The sequence below is a fragment of the Lithobates pipiens genome, unplaced genomic scaffold, assembly GCF_037356315.1.
Source record: "Lithobates pipiens isolate NorthernLeopardFrog02 unplaced genomic scaffold, aLitPip1_a1.2 Scaffold_35, whole genome shotgun sequence".
Taxonomy (NCBI): Eukaryota; Metazoa; Chordata; class Amphibia; order Anura; family Ranidae; genus Lithobates; species Lithobates pipiens.
Window position 1 is genome coordinate 319394 of NW_027507811.1, and position 19869 is coordinate 339262.

The following is a 19869-nucleotide window of genomic DNA, read 5'->3' on the forward strand; positions in this document are numbered from 1 at the left end:
CAAAGGGGCAATGAGTATGTGCAGTTGGGCAGAGGGGAGCAAAGGGGCAATTGGTATGTGCAACTGAGCAGAGGGAGAGCAAAGGGGCAATGAGTATGTGCAGAGGGGGAGCAAAGGGGCAATGCGTATGTGCAGCTGGGCAGAGGGGGAGCAAAGGGGCAATGAGTGTATGCAATTGGTCAGGAGGGAATCAAAGGGTCGATGAGTATGGACAGAGGGGATGCAAAGGGACAATGAGTATGTGCAGCTGGGAAGAGGGGGCGCAAAAGGGCAATGCGTATGTGCAGTTGAGCAGAGGGGGAGCAAATGGGCAATTGGTATGTGCAACTGAGCAGAGGGAGAGCAAAGGGGCAATGAGTGTATGCAACTGGTCAGGAGGGAATCCAATGTCAATGAGTATGGACAGAGGGGGGCAATGAGTATGGACAGAGGGGGGGCAAAGGGGCAATGAGTATGTACAACTGGGATGAGGGAGAGCAAAGGAGCAATGAGTATGTGCAGCTGGGCAGAGGGGGAGCAAAGGGGAAATGCATATGTGCAGCTGGGCAGAGGGGGAGCAAAGGGGCAATGTGTGTATGCAACTGATCAGGAGGGAATCAAAGGGTCAATGAGTATGGACAGAGGGGAAGCAAAGGGGCAATGAGTATGTGCAGCTGGGCAGAGGGGAAGCAAAGGGGCAATGAGTATGTGCAGCTGGGCAGAGGGGGAGCAAAGGGACAATGAGTATGTGCAGCTGGGCAGAGGGGGAGCAAATGGGCAATGATTATGTACAGCTGGGATGAGTGAGTGCAAAGGGGCAATGAGAGTATGCAACTGGTCAGGAGGGAATCAAAGGGTCAATGAGTATGAACAGAGGGGTAGCAAAGGGGCAATGAGTATGAACAGAGGGGGAGCAAAGGGGCAATGAGTATGTGCAGCTGGGCAGAGGGGGAGCAAAGGGACAATGAGTATGTGCAGCTGGGCAGAGGGGGAGCAAATGGGCAATGATTATGTACAGCTGGGATGAGTGAGTGCAAAGGGGCAATGAGAGTATGCAACTGGTCAGGAGGGAATCAAAGGGTCAATGAGTATGAACAGAGGGGTAGCAAAGGGGCAATGAGTATGAACAGAGGGGGAGCAAAGGGGCAATGAGTATGTGCAGCTGGGCAGAGGGGGAGCAAAGGGTTAATGAGTATGGACAGAGAGGGAGTAAAGGGGCAATGAGTATGTGCAGATGGGGAGCAAAGGGACAATGAGTATGGACAGATGGGGGGGAGGGACAATGAGTATGGACAGATGGGGGGAGGGACAATGAGTATGGACAGAGGGGGAGAAAAGGAACAATGAGTATGGACAGATGGGGAGCAAAGGGAGAATGAGTATGTGCAGGTGGGGAGCAAAGGGACAATGAATATGGACAGAGGGGGAGCAAAGGGGCAATGAGTATGTGCAGCTGGGCAGAGGGGGAGCAAAGGGACAATGTATGTATGCAACTGATCAGGAGTGAATCAAAGGGTCAATGAGTATGGACAGAGGGGAAGCAAAGGGGCAATGAGTATGTGCAGCTGAGCAGAGGGAGAGCAAAGGGGCAATGCATATGTGCAGCTGGGCAGAGGGGGAGCAAAGGGGCAATGAGTATGTGCAGCTGGGCAGAGGGTGAGTAAAGGGGCAATGAGTATGTACAGCTGGGCAGAGGGGGAGCAAATGGGCAATGATTATGTACAGCTGGGATGAGTGAGTGCAAAGTGGCAATGAGAGTATGCAACTGGTCAGGAGGCAATCAAAGGGTCAATGAGTATGAACAGAGGGGTAGCAAAGGGGCAATGAGTATGAACAGAGGGGGAGCAAAGGGACAATGAGTATGGGCAGAGGGGGAGCAAAGGGTTAATGAGTATGGACAGAGGGGGAGTAAAGGGGCAATGAGTATGTGCAGATGGGGAGCAAAGGGAGAATGAGTATGTGCAGAGGTGGAGCAAAGGGGCAATGAGTATGAACAGAGGGGGAACAAATGGGCAATGATTATGTGCAGCTGGGCAGAGGGGGAGCAAAGGGTCAATGAGTATGGACAGAGGGGGAGCAAACGGACAATGAGTATGGACAGAGGGGGAGCAAAGGGGCAATGAGTATGTACAGCTGGGCAGAGGGGGAGCAAAGGGGCAATGAGTATGGACAGAGGGGGAGCAAAGGGGCAATGAGTATGTACAGCTGGGCAGAGGGGGAGCAAATGGGCAATGAGTATGGACAGAGGGGGAGCAAAGGGGCAATGAGTATGTACAGCTGGGCAGAGGGGGAGCAAAGGGGCAATGAGTATGGGCAGAGGGGGAGCAAAGGGGCAATGAGTATGTGCAGCTGGGCAGAGGGGGAGCAAAGGGGCAATGAGTATGGACAGAGGGGGAGCAAAGGGGCAATGAGTATGGACAGAGGGGGAGCAAAGGGGCAATGAGTATGGACAGAGGGGGAGCAAAGGGGCAATGAGTATGCACAGCTGGGCAGAGGGGGAGCAAAGGGGCAATGAGTATGGACAGAGGGGGAGCAAAGGGGCAATGAGTATGTACAGCTGGGCAGAGGGGGAGCAAAGGGGCAATGAGTATGGACAGAGGGGGAGCAAAGGGGCAATGAGTATGTACAGCTGGGCAGAGGGGGAGCAAAGGGGCAATGAGTATGGACAGAGGGGGAGCAAAGGGGCAATGAGTATGTACAGCTGGGCAGAGGGGGAGCAAAGGGGCAATGAGTATGTACAGCTGGGCAGAGGGGGAGCAAAGGGGCAATGAGTATGTACAGCTGGGCAGAGGGGGAGCAAAGGGGCAACGGAGGGCGATGACCCCCCAGCATGGTTGCTCCTGTATTGGATTTCGGAGGTTGGGTGAAGGTTTGGGGTAGTTAAATAATCCATTTCTATAGAAGTCTGTACATCAGACCAAAGAGAGGGACACCAGAGGAGGACCAGGGACAGCGGTGGCAGTGATATCAGGTCGGTGCAGGGCGCTCTCCGGGAATAGGCAGCACTTCCTACACTGACCACCAGAGGGAGAGCAGACAGGTACAGACAGGAAGTGATGTCAGGTATAAATAGGAAGTTCCGGGTCGGACGTAAGTCGGGAGGAAGTGGAGAGGAGACATCGCTGGAACTGGCAGCAGAGGAGGTAATGAGATCTTATTTTCTATTTCCAGACATATAACGTCCTGTCACCGGCAGACCATTCTACACACCTCTATGATGTAATATTATCTTCCGACACACATAGATTTCCCGTTATATACGACTAAAATCAGACACAAATATATGGAATGTTTGGTTGTACACAGACACGTCATGTCTACATTCTCCGAGTCCGGAGACCTACAACGGTCATGTAGAAAGACGTTTGGCTCATGTCTGGTGTATGGGGGTGCCAGCGAATGCGTTGCTGGGTCCGATCACAGAAGACACGGCCTGAACTGACCATGCTCAGTCTGAACTTGGGTTAGGTCCGAAACCATGAGCTCATCTCTACTTCTCGGCACCCGTCTGTGGTCAGAGAATAAGACCAGATGATGCTGAGTGGCCGTGTCCTCTGTGGTTGGACCCTCTCAAGACCTTCATTAGTTGCAAAGTAGGACCGGACTGTTCTAGACTGGCTGTGTCCTCTGTGATCAGTGGGGTTGCCACCTCAACCCTCATATGAATTACAAGGGTTCTGAGGCTAATTAAATGCAGATAGGGGCACTAAGTGAGTGTAATTACCACCTTAATCAGCCGAAGAACCCGTGTAATTCATATGTGTTCGGTTTTAAAAGGATGAGGTGGCAACCCCACTGATCAAAGAGGACACAGCCAGTCTAGAACTGTCCCGTGTTGAGAAGGTCCGACCACAGAGGACACGGCCAACCCAGAATTATCTGGTTTTACTTTCCAACTAATGAAGGTGCTGAGAAGGTCTAACCACAGAGGACACGGCCAACCCAGAATCATCTGGTCTTACTTTCCAACTAATGAAGGTGTTGAGAAGGTCCAACCACAGAGGACACGGCCAACCCAGAATCATCTGGTCTTACTTTCCAACTAATGAAGGTGTTGAGAAGGTCCAACCACAGAGGACACGGCCAACCCAGAATCATCTGGTCTTACTTTCCAACTAATGAAGGTGTTGGGAAGGTCCAAACGCAGAGGACACGGCCAACCCAGAATCATCTGGTCTTACTTTCCAACTAATGAAGGTGTTGAGAAGGTCCAACCGCAGAGGACACGGCCAACCCAGAATCATCTGGTCTTACTTTCCAACTAATGAAGGTGTTGAGAAGGTCCAACCACAGAGGACACGGCCAACCCAGAAATATCTGGTCTTACTTTCCAACTAATGAAGGTGTTGAGAAGGTCCAACCGCAGAGGACACGGCCAACCCAGAATCATCTGGTCTTACTTTCCAACTAATGAAGGTGTTGAGAAGGTCCAACCACAGAGGACACGGCCAACCCAGAAATATCTGGTCTTACTTTCCAACTAATGAAGGTGTTGAGAAGGTCCAACCGCAGAGGACACGGCCAACCCAGAATTATCTGGTCTTACTTTCCAACTAATGAAGGTGTTGAGAAGGTCCAACCACAGAGGACACAGCCAACCCAGAATTATCTGGTCTTACTTTCCAACTATTGAAGGTGTTGGGAAGGTCCAAACGCAGAGGACACGGCCAACCCAGAATCATCTGGTCTTACTTTCCAACTAATGAAGGTGTTGGGAAGGTCCAACCGCAGAGGACACGGCCAACCCAGAATCATCTGGTCTTACTTTCCAACTAATGAAGGTGTTGAGAAGGTCCAACCACAGAGGACACGGCCAACCCAGAATCATCTGGTCTTACTTTCCAACTAATGAAGGTGTTGGGAAGGTCCAAAAGCAGAGGACACGGCCAACCCAGAATCATCTGGTCTTACTTTCCAACTAATGAAGGTGTTGAGAAGGTCCAACCACAGAGGACACGGCCAACCCAGAATCATCTGGTCTTACTTTCCAACTAATGAAGGTGTTGAGAAGGTCCAACCACAGAGGACACGGCCAACCCAGAATCATCTGGTCTTACTTTCCAACTAATGAAGGTGTTGAGAAGGTCCAACCACAGAGGACACGGCCAACCCAGAATCATCTGGTCTTACTTTCCAACTAATGAAGGTGTTGGGAAGGTCCAAACGCAGAGGACACGGCCAACCCAGAATCATCTGGTCTTACTTTCCAACTAATGAAGGTGTTGAGAAGGTCCAACCACAGAGGACACGGCCAACCCAGAATCATCTGGTCTTACTTTCCAACTAATGAAGGTGTTGAGAAGGTCCAACCACAGAGGACACGGCCAACCCAGAATCATCTGGTCTTACTTTCCAACTAATGAAGGTGTTGGGAAGGTCCAAACGCAGAGGACACGGCCAACCCAGAATCATCTGGTCTTACTTTCCAACTAATGAAGGTGTTGAGAAGGTCCAACCACAGAGGACACGGCCAACCCAGAATCATCTGGTCTTACTTTCCAACTAATGAAGGTGTTGGGAAGGTCCAAACGCAGAGGACACGGCCAACCCAGAATCATCTGGTCTTACTTTCCAACTATTGAAGGTGTTGAGAAGGTCCAACCGCAGAGGACACGGCAAACCCAGAATCATCTGGTCTTACTTTCCAACTAATGAAGGTGTTGAGAAGGTCCAACCACAGAGGACACGGCCAACCCAGAATTATCTGGTCTTACTTTCCAACTAATGAAGGTGTTGAGAAGGTCCAACCGCAGAGGACACGGCCAACCCAGAATTATCTGGTCTTACTTTCCAACTATTGAAAGTGTTGAGAAGGTCCAACCGCAGAGGACACGGCCAACCCAGAATCATCTGGTCTTACTTTCCAACTAATGAAGGTGTTGAGACGGTCCAACCACAGAGGACACGGCCAACCCAGAATCATCTGGTCTTACTTTCCAACTAATGAAGGTGTTGAGAAGGTCCAACCGCAGAGGACACGGCCAACCCAGAATTATCTGGTCTTACTTTCCAACTATTGAAGGTGTTGAGAAGGTCCAACCACAGAGGACACGGCCAACCCAGAATTATCTGGTCTTACTTTCCAACTAATGAAGGTGTTGAGAAGGTCCAACCGCAGAGGACACGGCCAACCCAGAATTATCTGGTCTTACTTTCCAACTAATGAAGGTGTTGAGAAGGTCCAACCGCAGAGGACACGGCCAACCCAGAATTATCTGGTCTTACTTCCAACTAATGAAGGTGTTGAGAAGGTCCAACCGCAGAGGACACGGCCAACCCAGAATCATCTGGTCTTACTTTCCAACTAATGAAGGTGTTGAGAAGGTCCAACCACAGAGGACACGGCCAACCCAGAATTATCTGGTCTTACTTTCCAACTATTGAAGGTGTTGAGAAGGTCCAACCACAGAGGACACGGCCAACTCAGCATCATCTGGTCTTACTTTCCAACTATTGAAGGTGTTGGGAAGGTCCAACCACAGAGGACTCGGCCAACCCAGAATTATCTGGTCTTACTTTCTGACCACAGATGGGTGCTGAGAATGAGAGATGAGCTCACGATTCGGACCCTGCCCAAGTTGAGAATGAGCGTGGAGAGTTCAGGCATTGAGACACACGCCTGGACATTCACCCATATGGAGGGAGATGAACGTCATCTATAATAGCGTTATTACTTCCATCATTACACAGCTTCCCGCTGTCATGGTTGCTAAGGATGGTGGCGGGTGCAAGCACGGCCAAGTCCTTAGCAACCAACGATGTCACTGCCACTAGTCACTTAACACGCCTGAGAATCCTCACCATGTAAGCCAAGAAGCGGGGATAGCTTAATATAAAATGTAATGGTGAATGTTCTCCCCACCTTTTCATAGCAGACTCATTGGGTCTGATATGGATTTTGATCAGGACTCCTTTGTGTATTGACCCAGCCTTCATTTTTCGGCTACACCCACCATCTGCCATGACACAAACTACACTGAAACTCCACAGAAGTAGAAGTAGTCCCATAACCGAGACTCTACATGGACATCTGACTTCTGGATGGATAGTCACACCTTTTATGGATCCATCAATGGGGATCACAGAGCTGTAGTGACTCCTTTTATAGAAGATAAAGAGACATAAATCCGGCATCACTGCCAAGTTATTATTTAGTTAACTGAAGCGATGTGTAGGAAACGGATGCCGCGTACACACGATCGGAAATTCCGCCAGCAAAGGACCGATGTGAGCTTTTGGTCAGGAAAAATGCGACCGTGTGTAGGCTCCATCGGACTTTAGCTGGCGGAATTTCGGCCAGCAAAAGATTTGAGAGCAGGTTGCCAATTTTTTCGATGGAAAAAGTTTCTATGGGAAATTCATATCGTCTGCGGCAATTCCGACACGCAAAATTTCCGACGCATGCTCGGAAACAATTTGACGCATGCTCGGAAACAATTTGACGCATGCTCGGAAACAATTTGACGCATGCTCGGAAACAATTTGATGCATGCTCGGAAGCACTGAGCTTCATTTTGTTGTGTTGTACGTCACCCGTGTTCTTGACGGTCGGAATTTGGTGTGACCGTGTGTAGGCAACACAAGCTTGAGTGGAATTCCGATCCTGTGTATGTGGCATAAGACCATGTATGACCACCACAAAACCTGGACATCCCACCGTAATCAGCTCCCAGGTTACTACAGAGCAGTCAGTATGGGGATTCCTATTACCTGATCACGTGTATAATTTAGCCTTTGTAACCCCCTACGCCCTTCCCATCCCATCCCATCCCAATACAACCTGGACCATTGTCACCTTATTGTCCATCAACAGAAGGAAGATCCTCAGCGACCAACAACCAAATCCAGGACGATGGATGGGAAGCAAGATCACATGACCAAGAAAATACTGAACCTCACCCTGGAGATCATCTACCTGCTGACCGGAGAGGTGAGGAGGATTCTGGGAGGTCACATGACATCACTCTTATCTCTATTAATAAAACACAGACCTGACCGGAGAGGTGAGGAGGATTCTGGGAGGTCACATGACATCACTCTTATCTCTATTAATAAAACACAGACCTGACCGGAGAGGTGAGGAGGATTCTGGGAGGTCACATGACATCACTCTTATCTCTATTAATAAAACACAGACCTGACCGGAGAGGTGAGGAGGATTCTGGGAGGTCACCTGACATCACTCTTATCTCTATTAATAAAACACAGACCTGACCGGAGAGGTGAGGAGGATTCTGGGAGGTCACATGACATCACTCTTATCTCTATTAATAAAACACAGACCTGACCGGAGAGGTGAGGAGGATTCTGGGAGGTCACATGACATCATTGTTACTTTTTTGATACAGAGTTTTCCTCCTGTGAAGTCTGGTGATCATCTCACCATCAAGGTTCCTCAGTCCTTGAAACCTACGGGAGACAGTGACCAGAAGATCCTGGAACTGACCAATAGGATCACGGAGCTGCTGACAGGAGAGGTGAGGAGGATTCTGGGAATTCTGGGACATTATCCAGTAACAGACAAGGGATGTGTCTGGATGGTGACTGTATCATTGTGTGTGTCAGGTTCCTATAAGGTGTCAGGATGTCACTGTCTATTTCTCCATGGAGGAGTGGGAGTATTTAGAAGGACACAAGGATCTCTACAAGGACGTCATGATGGACAATCAGCCGCCCCTCACATCACCGGGTAAGAGGAGACTTTATTGTAAAGGAGAGAGCAGTACGGAGGCTCCACCTAGATCCCCCATCATCTGATAAACACATAGAAACAATGTATTCAGTCAGTGTGTGTGTTTCCTACAGATGGATCCAGTAATGGGAACCCACCAGAGAGATGTCCCCGTCCTCTGTATTCCCGGGATCCCACACAGGAAGAGGACTTCATCCTTGATCAGGTAGATGGGAACGAAGGTCTAAAATGTAAAAGTGACTCCAAGATTTAATGCCTCTATGCAGTTTCATCATACAGAAATTATTTTGTTAATTTAGCTTGAAGAACTGAAGGATAACAATCTTGAGGTCAAAGAGGAAGAAGAGGAGACGTATGAGAGGGATGGTCTGCAGTCCATGGAGGAGGATCTGGTGATGGTGACAACCGAACAAGAAGAATCTTCACTAAAAATCAGCACAGGTGAGTAATGGAAAAAATGTTTGTTCTAGAAAGAGAAAGGTGAGGAGACAATGTATTCAGTCAGTGTGTGTTTCCTACAGACGGATCCAGCAAGAAAAACCCACCAGAGAGATGTCCCGGCCTCCTGGACTCCCGGGATTCCACACAGGAAGGTCACTGCTACGCACAATGCAGTCAGGTAGATAGAACCGATTGAGACCCCAAGTCCATGTGAAGTGATTTACTGTCCTGTAGAGTCGGGTGATATTTCATCTTCTTGATTTAGGCTGAAGATCTGAGTGAACTGAAAATTAAGATTAAAGAGGAAGAAGAAGAGACCTATGTGATGGGTACTCTGTTTATGGAGGAGGCTGGAATGATGGTGACAGTTAAAGAGGAGGACTCTTCTCCTGATATCAGCCCAGGTGAGTAATGAACACTAAATGCCGAGACTGATAACAGGGCCAAGATATAGCAGATCATGACATCCCTGAGATTGGACTGATTTATAAAGTGTAGACCAGGACAGCAGAAATGCTAAAATTGGTGTAAAACATCATATTGTAGGATAGAACTGTGGTAGATCTTAAGTTTTCACCAGAAAAATTAATACTTTGACAACTCAGTGTTCCCAACAAATGAGGAGGAGATACTGGACACCATATGAAAGGTCCATCTCCATTCCTCCAATATAACGTCATGTTCCCAACAAATGAGGAAGAGATACTGGACACCATATGAAAGGTCCATCTTCATTCCTCAATATAACGTCATGTTCCCAACAAATGAGGAGGAGATACTGGACACCATATGAAAGGTCCATCTCCATTCCTCCAATATAACGTCATGTTCCCAACAAATGAGGAGGAGATGCTGGACACCATATGAAAGGTCCTCCTCCATTCCTCAATATAACGTCATGTTCCCAACAAATGAGGAGGAGATACTGGACATCATATGAAAGGTCCTCCTCCATTCCTCCAATATAACGTCATGTTCCCTACAAATGAGGAGGAGATACTGGACACCATATGAAAGGTCCATCTCCATTCCTCAATATAACGTCATGTTCCCAACAAATGAGGAGGAGATACTGGACACCATATGAAAGGTCCATCTCCATTCCTCAATATAACGTCATGTTCCCTACAAATGAGGAGGAGATACTGGACACCATATGAAAGGTCCATCTCCATTCCTCAATATAACGTCATGTTCCCTACAAATGAGGAGGAGATACTGGACACCATATGAAAGGTCCATCTCCATTCCACAATATAACGTCATGTTCCCAACAAATGAGGAGGAGATACTGGACACCATATGAAAGGTCCATCTCCATTCCTCAATATAACGTCATGTTCCCAACAAATGAGGAGGAGATACTGGACACCATATGAAAGGTCCATCTCCATTCCTCCAATATAATGTCATGTTCCCAACAAATGAGGAGGAGATACTGGACACCATATGAAAGGTCCATCTCCATTCCACAATATAACGTCATGTTCCCAACAAATGAGGAGGAGATACTGGACACCATATGAAAGGTCCATCTCCATTCCTCAATATAACGTCATGTTCCCAACAAATGAGGAGGAGATACTGGACACCATATGAAAGATCCATCTCCAATCCTCAATATAACGTCATGTTCCCAACAAATGAGGAGGAGATACTGGACACCATATGAAAGGTCCATCTCCATTCCTCCAATATAACGTCATGTTCCCAACAAATGAGGAGGAGATACTGTACACCATATGAAAGGTCCATCTCCATTCCTCAATATAACGTCATCTTCCCTACAAATGAGGAGGAGATACTGGACACCATATGAAAGGTCCATCTCCATTCCTCCAATATAATGTCATGTTCCCAACAAATGAGGAGGAGATACTGGACACCATATGAAAGGTCCATCTCCATTCCTCCAATATAACGTCATGTTCCCAACAAATGAGGAGGAGATACTGGACACCATATGAAAGGTCCATCTCCATTCCTCCAATATAACGTCATGTTCCCAACAAATGAGGAGGAGATACTGGACATCATATGAAAGGTCCATCTCCATTCCTCCAATATAACGTCATGTTCCCAACAAATGAGGAGGAGATACTGGACACCATATGAAAGGTCCATCTCCATTCCTCAATATAACGTCATGTTCCCAACAAATGAGGAGGAGATACTGGACACCATATGAAAGGTCCATCTCCATTCCTCAATATGACGTCATGTTCCCAACAAATGAGGAGGAGATACTGGACACCATATGGAAGGTCCATCTCCATTCCTCCAATATAACGTCATGTTCCCAACAAATGAGGAGGAGATACTGGACACCATATGAAAGGTCCATCTCCATTCCTCCAATATAACGTCATGTTCCCAACAAATGAGGAGGAGATACTGGACATCATATGAAAGGTCCATCTCCATTCCTCAATATAACGTCATGTTCCCAACAAATGAGGAGGAGATACTGGACATCATATGAAAGCTCCATCTCCATTCCTCAATATAACGTCATGTTCCCAACAAATGAGGAGGAGATACTGGACACCATATGAAAGATCCATCTCCATTCCTCAATATAACGTCATGTTCCCAACAAATGAGGAGGAGATACTGGACATCATATGAAAGCTCCATCTCCATTCCTCAATATAACGTCATGTTCCCAACAAATGAGGAGGAGATACTGGACACCATATGAAAGGTCCATCTCCATTCCTCCAATATAACGTCATGTTCCCAACAAATGAGGAGGAGATACTGGACATCATATGAAAGGTCCATCTCCATTCCTCAATATAACGTCATGTTCCCAACAAATGAGGAGGAGATACTGGACACCATATGAAAGGTCCATCTCCATTCCTCCAATATAACGTCATGTTCCCATCAAATGAGGAGGAGATACTGGACACCATATGAAAGGTCCATCTCCATTCCTCAATATAACGTCATGTTCCCAACAAATGAGGAGGAGATACTGGACACCATATGAAAGATCCATCTCCATTCCTCAATATAACGTCATGTTCCCATCAAATGAGGAGGAGATACTGGACTCCATATGAAAGGTCCATCTCCATTCCTCAATATAACGTCATGTTCCCAACAAATGAGGAGGAGATACTGGACACCATATGAAAGGTCCATCTCCATTCCTCAATATAACGTCATCTTCCCAACAAATGAGGAGGAGATACTGGACACCATATGAAAGGTCCATCTCCATTCCTCAATATAACGTCATGTTCCCAACAAATGAGGGGGAGATACTGGACACCATATGAAAGGTCCATCTCCATTCCTCAATATAACGTCATGTTCCCAACAAATGAGGAGGAGATACTGGACACCATATGAAAGGTCCATCTCCATTCCTCCAATATAACGTCATGTTCCCAACAAATGAGGAGGAGATACTGGACACCATATGAAAGGTCCATCTCCATTCCTCAATATAACGTCATGTTCCCAACAAATGAGGAGGAGATACTGGACACCATATGAAAGATCCATCTCCATTCCTCAATATAACGTCATGTTCCCAACAAATGAGGAGGAGATACTGGACATCATATGAAAGGTCCTCCTCCATTCCTCCAATATAACGTCATGTTCCCTACAAATGAGGAGGAGATACTGGACACCATATGAAAGGTCCATCTCCATTCCTCAATATAACGTCATGTTCCCAACAAATGAGGAGGAGATACTGGACACCATATGAAAGGTCCATCTCCATTCCTCAATATAACGTCATGTTCCCAACAAATGAGGAGGAGATACTGGACACCATATGAAAGATCCATCTCCATTCCTCAATATAACGTCATGTTCCCAACAAATGAGGAGGAGATACTGGACATCATATGAAAGGTCCTCCTCCATTCCTCCAATATAACGTCATGTTCCCTACAAATGAGGAGGAGATACTGGACACCATATGAAAGGTCCATCTCCATTCCTCCAATATAACGTCATGTTCCCAACAAATGAGGAGGAGATACTGGACACCATATGAGAGGTCCATCTCCATTCCTCCAATATAACGTCATGTTCCCTACAAATGAGGAGGAGATACTGGACACCATATGAAAGGTCCATCTCCATTCCTCCAATATAACGTCATGTTCCCTACAAATGAGGAGGAGATACTGGACACCATATGAAAGGTCCATCTCCATTCCTCCAATATAACGTCATGTTCCCAACAAATGAGGAGGAGATACTGGACACCATATGAAAGGTCCATCTCCATTCCTCAATATAACGTCATGTTCCCAACAAATGAGGAGGAGATACTGGACACCATATGAAAGGTCCATCTCCATTCCTCAATATAACGTCATGTTCCCAACAAATGAGGAGGAGATACTGGACACCATATGAAAGGTCCATCTCCATTCCTCAATATAACGTCATGTTCCCAACAAATGAGGAGGAGATACTGGACACCATATGAAAGGTCCATCTCCATTCCTCAATATAACGTCATGTTCCCAACAAATGAGGGGGAGATACTGGACACCATATGAAAGGTCCATCTCCATTCCTCCAATATAACGTCATGTTCCCAACAAATGAGGAGGAGATACTGGACACCATATGAAAGGTCCATCTCCATTCCTCAATATAACGTCATGTTCCCAACAAATGAGGAGGAGATACTGGACACCATATGAAAGGTCCATCTCCATTCCTCAATATAACGTCATGTTCCCAACAAATGAGGAGGAGATACTGGACACCATATGAAAGGTCCATCTCCATTCCTCCAATATAACGTCATGTTCCCAACAAATGAGGAGGAGATACTGGACACCATATGAAAGGTCCATCTCCATTCCTCCAATATAACGTCATGTTCCCAACAAATGAGGAGGAGATACTGGACACCATATGAAAGGTCCATCTCCATTCCTCAATATAACGTCATGTTCCCAACAAATGAGGAGGAGATACTGGACACCATATGAAAGGTCCATCTCCATTCCTCAATATAACGTCATGTTCCCAACAAATGAGGAGGAGATACTGGACATCATATGAAAGGTCCATCTCCATTCCTCAATATAACGTCATGTTCCCAACAAATGAGGAGGAGATACTGGACATCATATGAAAGGTCCATCTCCATTCCTCAATATAACGTCATGTTCCCAACAAATGAGGAGGAGATACTGGACACCATATGAAAGGTCCATCTCCATTCCTCCAATATAACGTCATGTTCCCAACAAATGAGGAGGAGATACTGGACACCATATGAAAGGTCCATCTCCATTCCTCAATATAACGTCATGTTCCCAACAAATGAGGAGGAGATACTGGACACCATATGAAAGGTCCATCTCCATTCCTCAATATAACGTCATGTTCCCAACAAATGAGGAGGAGATACTGGACACCATATGAAAGGTCCATCTCCATTCCTCAATATAACATCATGTTCCCAACAAATGAGGAGGAGATACTGGACACCATATGAAAGGTCCATCTCCATTCCTCAATATAACGTCATGTTCCCAACAAATGAGGGGGAGATACTGGACACCATATGAAAGGTCCATCTCCATTCCTCAATATAACGTCATGTTCCCAACAAATGAGGAGGAGATACTGGACACCATATGAAAGGTCCATCTCCATTCCTCCAATATAACGTCATGTTCCCAACAAATGAGGAGGAGATACTGGACACCATATGAAAGGTCCATCTCCATTCCTCAATATAACGTCATGTTCCCAACAAATGAGGAGGAGATACTGGACACCATATGAAAGGTCCATCTCCATTCCTCAATATAACGTCATGTTCCCAACAAATGAGGAGGAGATACTGGACACCATATGAAAGGTCCATCTCCATTCCTCCAATATAACGTCATGTTCCCAACAAATGAGGAGGAGATACTGGACACCATATGAAAGGTCCATCTCCATTCCTCCAATATAACGTCATGTTCCCAACAAATGAGGAGGAGATACTGGACACCATATGAAAGGTCCATCTCCATTCCTCAATATAACGTCATGTTCCCAACAAATGAGGAGGAGATACTGGACACCATATGAAAGGTCCATCTCCATTCCTCAATATAATGTCATGTTCCCTACAAATGAGGAGGAGATACTGTACACCATATGAAAGGTCCATCTCCATTCCTCAATATAACGTCATGTTCCCAACAAATGAGGAGGAGATACTGGACACCATATGAAAGGTCCATCTCCATTCCTCAATATAATGTCATGTTCCCTACAAATGAGGAGGAGATACTGGACACCATATGAAAGGTCCTCCTCCATTCCTCACCATGAAGTTGTCTTGTATGTTCTTCAGATTTGTATTCTGTATAAATGACTGGAGAACATGAAATTTGTTCGAGTTTCTAATACTAATAAAGTTTTCTCTCCAGCAGATGACATCATTGTCTGGAAATCCTCGATGGGACATCCGTGTCCAGAAAACGTTGCCAAGCATGAAGTATGTAGTCCTGACAGTATGGGGAGGTCTTTAGATGCACCTAATCCCGAGGAGTCTTCTCCCGATAAGTCATCACCCCTCGTACATCAGCAAACCCACAACGAGAACCACCCTTTTATATGCTCAGAGTGCGGGAAGTGTTTTCAGACCAAATCAAATCTCATCAGACATGAAAATGTTCACATCGGGAAGCGGCCTTACTCCTGTTCGGAGTGCGGGAAAGACTATACCGCGAAGTCGCATCTTGACAGACATAAAAAAAGTCACACCGGAGACCGCCCCTATTCGTGCCCAGAGTGCGGGAAATGCTTTAAACAGAAAGACCGTCTGTATGCCCACCGTAGAATTCACAAGGGTGAGACTCGTTTCTCGTGTGCGGAGTGCAACAAGTCGTTCATAGACAAGGCCCATTTTGTCAGTCACCTGAGAGTCCACACCGGCGAGAGGCCCTTCGCCTGCCCAGAGTGCGGGAAAAGCTTTTCACAAAAAGGACACCTCAATATCCATTTGAGACTTCACACCGGCGAGAAAGCGTTTGCCTGTCCCGAGTGCGGGAAACGCTTCACTCACAAATCTACGCTCGTCAACCACCAGAGATTCCACACCGGGGAACAGCCCTTTTCCTGTACGGTGTGCGGGAAACGCTTCACGCGGAAAATGAGTCTTGAAAGACACCAGAAATTGAGCGAAACGTCTCTGTCCTGTGTGGAGTGCGGGATGCCGTTCAATACGAAGTGCGAGATGAAGATCCATCAGAGGAGCCACCCCAAGAAGAGGACCTATCAGTGTCCAGACTGCCCCAAATCCTATATATACCAGTCCGAGCTCCTCCGACACCAGAAGGCCCACACCGCCTAGGAGCATTCCGAGTGCGGGAGATCCATCAGAGGAGTCACCCCAAGAAGAGGACCTATCAGTGTCCAGACTGCCCCAAATCCTATATATACCAGTCCGAGCTCCTCCGACACCAGAAGGCCCACACCGCCTAGGAGCGCCCCGAGTGCGGGAGATCCATCAGAGGAGTCACCCCAAGAAGAGGACCTATCAGTGTCCAGACTGCCCCAAATCCTATATATACCAGTCCGAGCTCCTCCGACACCAGAAGGCCCACACCGCCTAGGAGCGCCCCGAGTGCGGGAGATCCATCAGAGGAGTCACCCCAAGAAGAGGACCTATCAGTGTCCAGACTGCCCCAAATCCTATATATACCAGTCCGAGCTCCTCCGACATCAGAAGGCCCACACCGCCTAGACGCTCTTCTCAGATCCTCATCTTTGGGCTGCTCCTCTGGTGGATCTCCCGCACTTGAAAAAACATATCAGTCTCCAGACTGCCCCAAATCCTATATATATACAATTTTGAGCTGATCCGACACCAGAAGGCCCACATCGGCTAAACAGCATTCCCATGTGCCGAGTGCGGGAAATGTTTGGTGGGTACAGGAAGCCCCAATCTCCTATTGATAGTGCGGAAAATGTTTCATGTGGGGAAATTAGCTTCTTATACTCCAGACTTTTCCATGCACCAAGTGCGGGAAATGTTTCCCCATGAAGAAATTAGCTTCTTATAGGCTAAAGAATTCACACAGGCAACCTTCCTTTTCCATGCAACGAGTGCGGGAAATGTATCAGGAAGAAGGGAATCTCAGTAGATATGAGTTGATGGTGGGCGGTAATCTGGGGGGGTGACGTTCCGTAGACTGAATTGTCCGGTGTGTGGCACAGAGGAGGAAGATTTATACCCGGTAGCTCCGCCCATAAGGGGTATTCTGGTTGGTCGGTGGTGTCTGGTGTGATCAGTACAATAGGGTGTTATCACCGTAGACCGTGTGTAGATGAGTACTAATAAAGTTTATCTAAACCCAAGAACAAACGTTGGTTGTTTTTTTTCTGGGTTCTTTTCCTTTATTTTCACCCAGGGATCCTGCCAGCAACACACTTCTTGTCCCGGGTGACAACACTCACTGTACTGTATATATGGAGGAGCAATGTTGTCACCCTAGGACAGGACTACAGATCACCCCCCCCCCCCCCCCCCAATGATTAAAACTTGGTAGGGTGAAACACATCAACTGCAATTGGGTGGAGCGAAGAGGAAGTGAGCATGTGCAGCTGGAACGGAGCAAAGGGGAAGCAAGTATTTGAAGGAGGAGCAAAGGTAAAGTGAATATGTGCAACAGCTTTGCTGTAGATCCGTCTCTTTTATTTATAAAAACAGGAGGCATGCTGGTATATGTAGTTACATGGATGTAACCTGCAAGGTTCTCCTGTTACCTGTTCTCCCATCACACCTGGATATCCCCACCGTTCAGTTCTCTACACGCCCAGACCAGCCAAACCTCTCCCTTTGTATTTAACCCGGGCTTTGCCTGGGTCAGTGTTCCTAGTGCCAGATCCCCCGGTGTTTCCAAGAAGATTCCTAGTCCTTCCGGTTTCCTGAGAAGATTCCTAGTCCTCCAGGCTTCCTGAGAAGATTCCTAGTGCCCCCCAGGATCCCTGTCTTCCTGAGAAGATTCCTAGTGCCCCCCAGGATCCCTGTCTTCCTGAGAAGATTCCTAGTGTCCCCCAGGATCCCTGTCTTCCTGAGAAGATTCCTAGTGCCCCCCAGGATCCCTGTCTTCCTGAGAAGATTCCTAGTGCCCCCCCCCCCCCCCAGTGCCCTGTCTTCCTGAGAAGATTCCTTGTGCCCTCAGCTTCCTGAAAAGATTGCTAGTGTCCCCGGCTTCCTGGGAAGCTTCCTAGTGGCCCCGGCTTCCTGGGAGGCTTCCTAGTGCCCCCGGCTTCCTGAGAAGATTCCTAGTGCCCCCGGCTTCCTGAGAAGCTTCCTAGTGCCCCCAGCTTCCTGGGAAGCTTCCTAGCGGCCCCGGCTTCCTGGGAAGCTTCCTAGCGGCCCAGGCTTCCTGGGAAGCTTCCTAGTGGCCCCGGCTTCCTGGGAAGATTCCTAGTGCCCTCAGCTTCCTGAGAAGATTCCTAGTGTCCCCGACTTCCTTAACAGATTCCCAGTGGCCCCGGCTTCCTGGGAAGATTCCTAGTGTCTCCGGCTTCCTGAGAAGCTTCCTAGTGTCTCCGGCTTCCTGAGAAGCTTCCTAGTGTCTCCGGCTTCCTGAGAAGCTTCCTAGTGTCCCGGGCTTCCTGGGAAGCTTCCTAGTGGCCCCGGCTTCCTGGGAAGCTTCCTAGTGCCCCCGGCTTCCTGGGAAGATTCCTAGTGCCCTCGGCTTCCTGAGAAGATTCCTAGTGCCCCTGGCTTCCTGAGAAGATTCCTAGTGCCCCCGGCTTCCTGGGAAGCTTCCTAGTGGCCCCGGCTTCCTGGGAAGATTCCTAGTGCCCTCAGCTTCCTGAGAAGATTCCTAGTGTCCCCGGCTTCCTGAAAAGATTTCTAGTGCCCCCGGCTTCCTGAGAAGATTCCTAGTGCCCCCGGCTTCCTGAGAAGATTCCTAGTGCCCCTGGCTTCCTGGGAAGATTCCTAGTGCCCTCAGCTTCCTGAGAAGATTCCTAGTGCCCCCGGCTTCCTGAGAAGATTCCTAGTGCCCCCCAGTATCCCTGTCTTCCTGAGAAGATTCCTAGTGCCCCAGTTTCCTGAGAAGATTCCTAGTGCCACCAGCTTCATGAGAAGATTCCTAGTGTCCCCGGCTTCCTGAGAAGATTCCTAGTGTCCCCCAGTATCCCTGTCTTCCTGAGATGATTCCTAGTGTCCCCAGCTTCCTGAGAAGATTCCTAGTGCCCCTGGCTTCCTGAGAAGATTCCTAGTGCCCCCGGCTTTCTGGGAAGCTTCCTAGTGGCCCCGGCTTCCTGGGAAGCTTCCTAGTGGCCCCGGCTTCCTGGGAAGCTTCCTAGTGCCCCCGGCTTCCTGGGAAGATTCCTAGTGCCCTCAGCTTCCTGAGAAGATTCCTAGTGTCCCCGGCTTCCTGAAAAGATTTCTAGTGCCCCCGGCTTCCTGAGAAGATTCCTAGTGCCCCCGGCTTCCTGAGAAGATTCCTAGTGCCCCTGGCTTCCTGGGAAGATTCCTAGTGCCCCCCTGTATCCCTGTCTTCCTGAGAAGATTCCTAGTGCCCCAGTTTCCTGAGAAGATTCCTAGTGCCACCAGCTTCATGAGAAGATTCCTAGTGTCCCCGGCTTCCTGGGAAGATTCCTAGTGCCCTCAGCTTCCTGAGAAGATTCCTAGTGCCCCCGGCTTCCTGAGAAGATTCCTAGTGCCCCCCAGTATCCCTGTCTTCCTGAGAAGATTCCTAGTGCCCCAGTTTCCTGAGAAGATTCCTAGTGCCACCAGCTTC

General features: G+C 48.0%; 1 protein-coding gene across 1 annotated transcript in view; it reads left to right on the forward strand.

Moving 5' to 3' along the window:
• The window catches only part of LOC143956124 (uncharacterized), a 37065-nt gene extending 19585 nt beyond the window's left edge, over window positions 1-17480 (forward strand). Inside the window, exon 11 of the mRNA XM_077466257.1 lies at window positions 15679-17480. Coding sequence (XP_077322383.1) covers window positions 15679-16457 — 779 coding nt within the window. The 3' untranslated portion in view covers window positions 16458-17480. The remainder of the gene's footprint in view (window positions 1-15678) is intronic.
• The last annotated feature ends 2389 nt before the right edge of the window (window positions 17481-19869 follow it).